This window comes from Otolemur garnettii, unplaced genomic scaffold (genome assembly GCF_000181295.1).
Source record: "Otolemur garnettii isolate 467f Iridium unplaced genomic scaffold, OtoGar3 scaffold00007, whole genome shotgun sequence".
Lineage (NCBI taxonomy): Eukaryota > Metazoa > Chordata > Mammalia > Primates > Galagidae > Otolemur > Otolemur garnettii.
The window spans coordinates 37147406-37156649 of record NW_003852402.1 but is presented as its reverse complement, the minus strand read 5'-3'; the positions used below and the strand labels follow the sequence as shown (position 1 = coordinate 37156649).

Below are 9244 nucleotides of genomic sequence, written 5' to 3'. Positions count from 1 at the left end.
ACATGCAATTAACATTCTAATGTCATTCAATCTGATGAATGAAAGTTACATGGCCATTAGAGCTAATGGCTATGAGCGCTGCCATCATACAAGGTCTGACAATTAATTTTGCAAACTCAGCCTAAAAAAAGTGCTTGGAAGAGTGGACTAGGTGCTGGCATCAGTGCACAGTTACCCAAGGGGAGCACCTAGGAAGTGACCATCGTGATAGTCAGCAGCTGAAGCATGTAGCTCATTTTCTAGGAGGAGCCGTGAACGTCATCATCAGAGCATTTATTTGAGTGTCAGGAGGCAACAACAAACAGATTTAGTTTCCTAAAACACCTGATCACCTTTCTGGAAGCCAGATTATCTGCCCACCGACAATTACTTCTCCAATTTCCTCAAAAAGCACTTTTAGCAATCGCCAACCATATTTACCACTTTTTTTCATTACTGTTAAGTAGACTCAGCTGTGATTTGATGGCTTTTTCTGTCCATTTAGCTTGCAGGTTTAAATATTATGGCCATTTTGTGACTCATTATTTTCTTCTTCTTCTTTTTTTTTAAAGGTAATTCTTTAATAGAAGAAAGAAGAAACCAGAAGATTTTATACTGTAGTATCTTAACTATCACCATACTGGGCAAGTAGTTACAATTAGTACAACTAGTTAGACTTGAAAATAGTTACACGGCTTCCAAGGGAAATTACCATCAGTTTATTTAGAAGCCAGAGGTTTCTATCCAAGACAGAGCGATATCAAAATAAGTTTCAATCCCACATTCTTTTTTTTTTTTAAGTGATCTTTGGGCAAGTGTTCAAATTTGAATAGCACATTACTTAGCAGGATTCAATCAGAGAAAACTGTGACCTTAGTTGTAAATACCAACACCTCACGTTCTTTCTTTGCCCTGGAGAGTACCCCACTTCTAGGAGTCTATTACATGCATGTATGTGTGTGCATGCGTGAGTACACACACACATACACAGGCAAAGTGACATGTAAGGTCGCCACCACTCTTGCAGTGTTTTTGGGTTGGGCAAAGTTTTTATTTTGCATTAAGAATAACCTAAGAAAGCCAGTTCAGCTAAATCAACTTTATTCATTCACTTACTTAATCAATCAACAAATATGAAGAGTATGCCAACTCTGTACCACATGATGTTCTGTGCTCTACATAAATAAATCCAACAAGTCCTACCAGGTAGATGAATAGATGTCAAGGCATTAAGAAAAGAACTTCCTCCAAGAGATACTGGCTTTGCACATAAACACCACCCCTACCTAATATCCAGTGCGTCTTCCCACCTAATATTACCCCATAGATATATCCTTCCTCCTAATAAATATCCAGGCCGTAGTTGTGATCCCTACAAAAAAGCTCCAGAAGCCAAGACATTAATTTCACAAATTGCACACCAAATACATTCAAGGGCTGAGATAGCTCACACGCCGAACTACAAGGTATCCATCAGGATTCTTTTTCTTTCTTCTGGAAGCTTTATCATTAATTTGGGGACTTAACTTAAATATTTAAAGTAGACATGAAAATCTCCTTCTATACAAAATACTTTTTGTTCTTTGGTAACAAAAACTCTTGGGGGACTGGGGTCCTTCCCTTTGAAACTTTTCATTATCACACAGAACGGAAAAGGCAGACGTGGGAAAATTCTGACTCCTGGAGCGTTCTTTAACTGTATGGTGCAAAAGGAAACAGTCATCGATATGCAAAAACCAAAAAGTTCATTACAAGTAATTTTTTGAATGTTAATTGGAGACCCCAGAAGATATGAGAAAGCTGGCGCAAGCGCGTAATACTTGTAGACTAGACCGTACCTAGACACTGCTTTGGGAAGGTTTTAGTATGAGAGAAGAAAGTGTACTCAGCTCCCTTATTTTTCTGTCCGCTGATCAAAACCACCAGGGCATACGTCTCTTAAACAACATAAAAAGCTAACTTAATTTTTATTTTCCTTATTCCTTAATCTCTATTCATGTCAAATTATTAAGAAAGAAACACTAAGAGCAAGAGAAGGGCAAGTCCCTGAGCAAAAGCAATTTCGGGCAAACACAGATTTTATAAAAACCAGTGAATAGAGCTGATTAGAAAAGCTGTAGCCGCCCAAGGTTTGAATTGGAGGATACACGGAGTAATAAGCTCTGAACGCCTTGAAAAGTGAAAAGGGACAAGAGAATTTAATATATCACAAATTCTATGAAAAGCGTAGCACCCATGGGATTCTCATTTGCATTCAATTTTTGTTCATACATATAGATATTTTTCCTCATAAGGTGCAAATCTGCAAAATAAAAGTTCTTGGTTTTTTCTATTAGGGTTTTTAAAGGAAAAAAAGTTTGATTTCTTCTTAAAGGGAAAGCACACTCAGACTTGTTTAATCAATATTTTAAATCGCAACTTATTAGAGAAGCCAAGAACTAAAGATTCCCATTTGCATTTTTGCAACTCGCCCAATTTGGATTTAACACACAGAAAAGTTAGATGCCAGTAATACCAACATTTTATCTTACATAAGTGCACAAATGCAGATTATAAGCTACTAATCATGCCATAAGCATCAAATACTTTAAAGTACATAATTTTAATGAACTCCTAGAGATGTTTATATTATTTATTTTTCTCCAAGAGCTTGTTTCGTACTATTCTTTTTTATGCCTCATTATTCAAAAGGCATTTATCTTGAAATTGGGAAAAGGTAAGCAAAAGTGAAATTTGGAGAATTCTTTTGCATTATCCTCTCTGACCTTGAGATGGAAAGTCAAGGAGAGTTGGAACTACTGTACTTAACAAAGTGACTATATAAAAAAAAAAAACACACAAAGTGACTAAATCCATGCACTTTTAAATACAGGGAGGCATTCCTGAGTTCTTTGACATGAAGGGGTTAGGTACTGAGGATTGCGTTCTGCTTTGAGTTTAACCAAAGGTCATTCCTGGTTTTAAAGATTACAATCTGGGCAAACAAATTCCTGGCATAGGCCATGAACATTTTAAAGTCTGGAAGAGAGTTCCTCACTAATCTCTTTATCAGCACTTTCTCTTTACCACGAAGGTAAATTATATGTACTACTGCCTATACCACTAACTTCAAATATTAGACTGAAAAATGAATATATCTCTGATACTGGCCACTGCAGGTCAACATGCAGATTTATGCATAGGGACGTGTCAATTACAGGCCTCAGTATATGTATTTGTGAAAATCCAATTATAATGTATGCTGTTTTAGCCTAGCAATAAAAAGAAGGCTTATCTATAGGTTTCCTTGGCATATATCATTAAATCTTTTACCCCAGGATGCACGCTTAGAGAATTACTATTTCTTGGTAATTTTAATTGTTGATCATTTTCCAATTTACAGATTCATTAAGTGGCCAGTAGGCAGCTGATTTATTAAGTGGATAATAGTGGCTGAGATAGCGGCACATGTGGTTGTATGTACACCTTGCCCTCTATCCATCAAATACTCTTCCTAGGGAGCTTATTAATATACAACACACACAAACACAGTTAAATTTTCCTTTCTCGGGGATCCTTCCTTGTCTAGTGTTAAATATGTCTTTCCTAATCTTTATCTATTCTGATGAAATGTTTATTTTCTTTAGAGCACTTCATATTTTCAACTAATCTAAAATCCCAGTTCTGAGTTACATCAACTGGCCCCTGACTACCAACTTCATGCATCCCACTTTCCGTGACTCTCCCCATGCCTACTCGTTCACACTGACCTCCTTCATGTCCCAGGATGCTCAGGAGTACTCCCTCCCCAGTATATTGCCAAAGACTTTGACAACGTTTGCTACCCCACTTTCCAGGGCTCTTCTCAAATATCAACTCAAAAGGGCTTTCCTTGACTGACATGTTCTAAACCAGCAGCTCCCAAGTGTGGCTCCCTCCTTTATCCTGTTTTGCTTCTGAATATCCTTAGTACTTGCAGTTGTATCTGAGGATGTCCATTGTGTGACTCTTGCTAGCATGTACACCCCACTAAATCTTATTTTGTTCACTGCAATTGCCACAGTACATAAAACAATGCTTGATATAAAGCTGGAGTTTAATATTTATTTGTTAAATTAATTAAATGAATCCCTTACTTCTTATCTGTCTCCCCTATTAGACTTTGAAGGACCATGAAAGCAAAACCTTTTTTCTGTAGCATCTTTCATGTAATAGGTGATAAACAAATATTGAATGACTGAATGAACACTTTGGTTGTGGGTTTCAATCTTCCTTCCCCAGTAGGTACTAATTACCTAGAATTACACTGGTTAGCCCACCAGTGTACACCCATCCCACAACAGGGTCTAGGTTATAAGTAGGCACTCATTAGAAAGTGAAAAGTATCTGTAACTGGACCCAGCGAGACTGGGAAGTCACTCTGACCACAGCCACCCAGAAGCCTTTACAAGGTTAATCTCAGGTCTTTATGGCAGATCAAAAGAGGTCTGGATGTGCACAAAGCCATGAGAGTCAAAAGTCATCCTGGTCATCCTTTTGAGAACCAGCCTGGGCCTTGAAAAAGCTTCCTTCCCAGAGAAGACCAAGAAGCTCAATACAGATTTCTGAGCTCCTTACTTTCAGATACATCTTTTGAAGTTGGAGAGCAGTAACTCCTAATTTCAATCCACAGCTTTGATTTGTTTGCTGAAAAGGTTTGCCCTGAAGACTCCAGATGTATCCATTTATGATGCCAAAGGGAATCTCTGAAGAATGAGACTTTAGTATGAAATCTCCACTAGCTAGTAGAGTATAGAGTAACCTTGCAAACATCTCATCCCTTCTTTCAGGTTTTTTTATTTGTAAGATGAAGATACTATAAAAGAACCAACAGCTCTAAAATTATGCATGGTGTATATAGATCCTCTGGGATGTCTTGGGAGGCTTTGCCAACCACCTTCTTTCCTTCCTCTTTTTTGCCCACCTGCCAAAATCCCTCTTGGTTAAAAATTACAGCCTTGTAAGCTTCTGTTACTGATGACTGTTCAGGGGGAAAGAAAGGTTAAGAATCATTGACCTATGTTATCTTTAACATCGTTTCCATGGCCAAAAGGCTGTGAATTGAAGAGGTGTGTACCTCAGTCCACTATTATATATCTGTATTTTAACATTACTTACGTTACTGCTGTTCTTAGTTTACTTACATTAACTTACACTAATTTCTTTTTTATTGTACTGTGAGTCAGGGATTATGCAGACACTGAAAATTCAAAGATGAATTTTAAAAAACAGTCCCTTCCCTCAAGGAGCACCATTCAGTGGGAAGATAAATGCAACAGAGTGTGATAAATGCCCTGGTGGGACCAGAGCAGTGCATAAATTTAGAGCACATCAAAGGATAGGACAGCAGCCTGCCAGAGGGGTCATCTGGAAAATCTCCCAGTATGAGACCAAAAAACGGAGTCCTAACTTTAATTAATTTAATTATAGACTGCTAAACCTGCACGCTGTCAGAATCATCTAATCCAAATTGGGGATAGGGCCCGGAGGGGAACTGATGTCCAGAGAAGTTAAAAGACACAGCCAAAGTGAGCCCCGGAATTGCTACCAGGACTCAGGTAAGTATTACTGGGATGCTTCTTCTAAAAGGAAAAATTTTAGAACCTTTTCTTTTATTCTTTTAACCACAAAATTAATCAATTAATTAATCATATTTTAATAAAGTAGGCAGAAAAACATTTCCATATGTCGACGTCATGCACAGTGGTACCAGCAGCCCATTGTCCCAGGTTACATACTTTGTACCAGCTGTTGGTGAATTTTTTAGATGCATCCACATTCTAACCCAGCTTTCCTCTTGGGCTTCTCCATGCATCTAATCCCACTGAAAAGAACAGGATCACTTTGGCTGTGAACAACGACAAACTTTCAGAGCAAATCTTCATCCGATTAGCACCTCCCCTCAACAACTGACTGAGGCATCTACGGTCCAAGGGAAACCCACACAGTGATAGATTTTTATTAGTAGTAGTTGTCGCCAAATGTAAAATCACTCAGGTATGCCATCTTCTTGGAGTTTTTGCTCCTAATGGAGTCGTTTCACCTGGGATGTTTAATGACTGTGATTTAGTAATGGGGCAATGTAAGAGCTCATCACGTTAAAACAGAAATACTTGGGAAATCCATACTTTCTAATAGCCTGCCATCTGTTTGGCTCTGACCGGCAGTGGGTTTATCCTGCTTAGCGCAGACGATGATATTCGGGGGGAAGTCATGTATTATACAACGGATTTCTGAACACTTTACTGTCATTAATTTGCTACTTTGCAAATCAACATTTTCCAATATCAAACCAATTAGGTTTTATTTTTCAACTCTTACCCCAAGTGAGGTTGCTATAGGCACCACATAGCATCTGTCTGGCGCCAATAGATTGGGGTAAAGTCACCCACAGTTCTCTCCAAATTGAACATTTCAAACTGAGTTCGCTGGCTTTGTCACCCTGCTCGCAGAAGGATGCCCTCTTGCTTTGCCCCACCTTTCGGTTTAATCCGCTAGAAAGAAAACGTTTAGAGGCAAACCGGGAAAAATCCAGCTCGCGTGAGCACACCAGTTCCAAATGGCCGCCCAGGGTCCTAAACCCGGACGCTGCGGACAGGGACTGACTAGCGGTGTCCTCCTCCGCAGAGCCCTGGGACTCGAGCGCCTTCCTAACTGGACGTTGGAAGACGGAGAGGAAATTCGAGTACCGGGAGACAGGTACGACCCCGCGCCCGCGCACAGGAAGGTCCCCGACCGCAGCGGGGACCCCTTCCATTGCTGGGGGAGGTCCTGGGCGGAAGCACAGCTGTTTCCCCACTGAAGTCAGAGAGCTGGACGCCCCGGGTCGCAGGTCAGAAGTTGAATTTTTAACCCCACCGGTGCTTTGTCCCCGCGCCTTCCGCAGCCCAGGCACCGAGCGGGCAGAGAACCAGACTGGCTGGGGCGGAACAAGCTGAGAGTCGCTCAGCCCGCGCTGCCGGCCGGGGGATCGGGCGCGACCCCCGCCGCGTTCGGAACGCGAAACCGGGAGAAGCCGGCGCGGCGCCCCCGGCCCGGCCCGGCCCGGCTCCCGCGCTCCGCACCGCCCTGTCGGCAGAAGGCAGCTCCCCGCGGCGCAGCCCCGCGCCCCGCGCCCGCCACCCGGGCGTCCCACCGCCCCCGGGGCCGCCAGGGCACTGGCGGCCGGACCGACCCTGGCCCTGCGGCGGCTGGACAAACTTCCTTCCTCCCGGGCCCCCGCCGGGAAAGCCGGCAGGCGGCTCCCTCGCAGTCTCCCGGGCTCGGCCGGGAGCTTTCTGTCCGCCCCTCTCCAGCCCCGAGCCCCAGGCGCCCAGCGGTCCCCGCGCAGCCGCTTCAACAAAGCCGGCTGCCGGGGGGCGACCCCGCCAGGAGCCGGGAGTGGCGGCGGGGGCGCCGGAGCCTTAGAAGGCACCGCTCGGCTGGGCGAGGGCAGCGCGAAGGGGCGGCGGGGACGTGGCAGAAGAGAAAGGGGAGAAAGTGTCCGGCTCTCGGCGCAGACGCCTTCCGGGCTCGTCCCCGCTCCCCTGTCCCTGTGCCCGAGCGCGTCCTGCTGTCCCGGTGGGAGTTGGTGAAGACAGAGGGACAGGCACGGGGGACGCAGTGGCCTGGCGGGCGGGCCGCTCCCTTACCTCTGTCCAGAGTAAGCGGCTGGACCACTGTCAATGTCGCCATGTCTGCCGTGGGAGCCGAAGTGACGCTCGGCTTCAGCATCAGCAACCGCTTGTAGTGAGAAAAAGAGGAGGAGATTGGGGGCGGGGGTGGAGAGGGAAGACGGAAAGGAGGGGGAGGCGGGGGGAGGAAGGAAGGTGGTGGTGATGGAGGAGAAGGGAGCTTGGGTGGGTTGGCGGCCAGATGGAGACGCAACTGTTCCGCGGTGGCAGATCGTCAAAGGCGGCGAGGAGCGGAGCAGGTATGGAGAGCCGCTGCGTCGCCGAGCTCCGACTGGGCTCTGCCCTGGAACTTTGCTGTTCTACCCCCAGGAGCGCGCCGGGTGCTGTAGCTGGCGTTGCTCTTTCAACTTTCCCCTGTAATAAAGTGGTCTGAGAGTGAGAGTGAGTGTGTGTGTGTGTGTGTGTGTGTGTGTGTGTGTCTGTAGGAAAGAGAGGGGTTGGGAAGGTGGAAAGAGTGTATGGGGGTGGCAGTGGAGAGAGGAAGGATTTTTTTTCGTATTAAGAGAAATCGTCAACCCAGTAATCCCACCCTCTTTAGAGAGAAAAAATACTTCTAGTGTCCGAAATGGTTAGGATTTAATTACCGTTGCTGTTAATTTCTGTTGAAGTTTTATGGAATGTTGATTTACAGCAGTATATAAAATAACTGACATAAGGCCTGGGTTCCATTCTGGACCTGAATTTATAGTGCCTAGAAATTAAATTGCCCTTAAGTATAAACTTTTAAAAAAAGATTTTAAAATTAAAAAAAACCCAAAGATGAATTTCTGTCAATAAGTTGGATTTCTTTATTTTAAACCACTGGTGTTACTTCATCAATTTAATAGTTGCAGCTCAGAAACAAGTAGGATTTTCAGACTTTCTCTGAATTTTTTGCAGATTACATCTGGGAAAGATGTTCCTCCACCCAGTTTGGCTCTAATTTTCCAAACCGATTTTGTTTATCTGTCACTAAGTTTGAAAAACATGTACCTAGGATTTTTTTCATGATCTGTACTCAGTGGTTACTCGAAGAGGCCACTTCCATATTAATTAATATGTGTGCCAGGAATTAAGCTAGGAGTGTCCCATCCCGTGTGTCATGACCCTAACTTTGGGGTTCAATACAGTCCTCGACTTCCTGTGGCCTGTGATCTGCTTCAAAACCATGTTATTAAAAGGCTGACTGTAGAGTCAGTTGATCAGAATTCAATTACTAGATCCTTAGTTTAAACACTATGACCCTTTTGTCCCCACAGACTACTTTCGCAGTTTTGCCACAGTAAGGATCCTTATTTCCTGATTAAAAAATTAAAAAGTACTGAGAAACCTGCTGTAAGTGGAATGGGGACAGTTCTGGCCGCAGGATTGGAAATGACCAGCCTGCCTCCAGCCCCTTCCCTGTGATAAAGCTGAATTGTTTGAGCTAGCAATAAACTCTCAAAGGAAGACACTGTTTTGGAGCAAAATATTTGTATATAATCCATACCATTTTCTTCTGATTACAGTACAGATAATTTCTGAAGATCTTTTCTATTTTGTGGCCTATAGTTAAAAAAAAAATAAGCAACATTTCAGAAATGATTGAGAAAGCC

General features: G+C 43.4%; 1 protein-coding gene across 1 annotated transcript in view; it reads right to left on the bottom strand.

Moving 5' to 3' along the window:
• The window catches only part of LIN7A (lin-7 homolog A, crumbs cell polarity complex component), a 152031-nt gene extending 143986 nt beyond the window's left edge, over positions 1–8045 (bottom strand). The window contains exon 1 of the mRNA XM_003783384.3: positions 7629–8045. Coding sequence (XP_003783432.1) covers positions 7629–7710 — 82 coding nt within the window. The 5' untranslated portion in view covers positions 7711–8045. The remainder of the gene's footprint in view (positions 1–7628) is intronic.
• Between the last annotated feature and the right edge of the window lie 1199 nt (positions 8046–9244).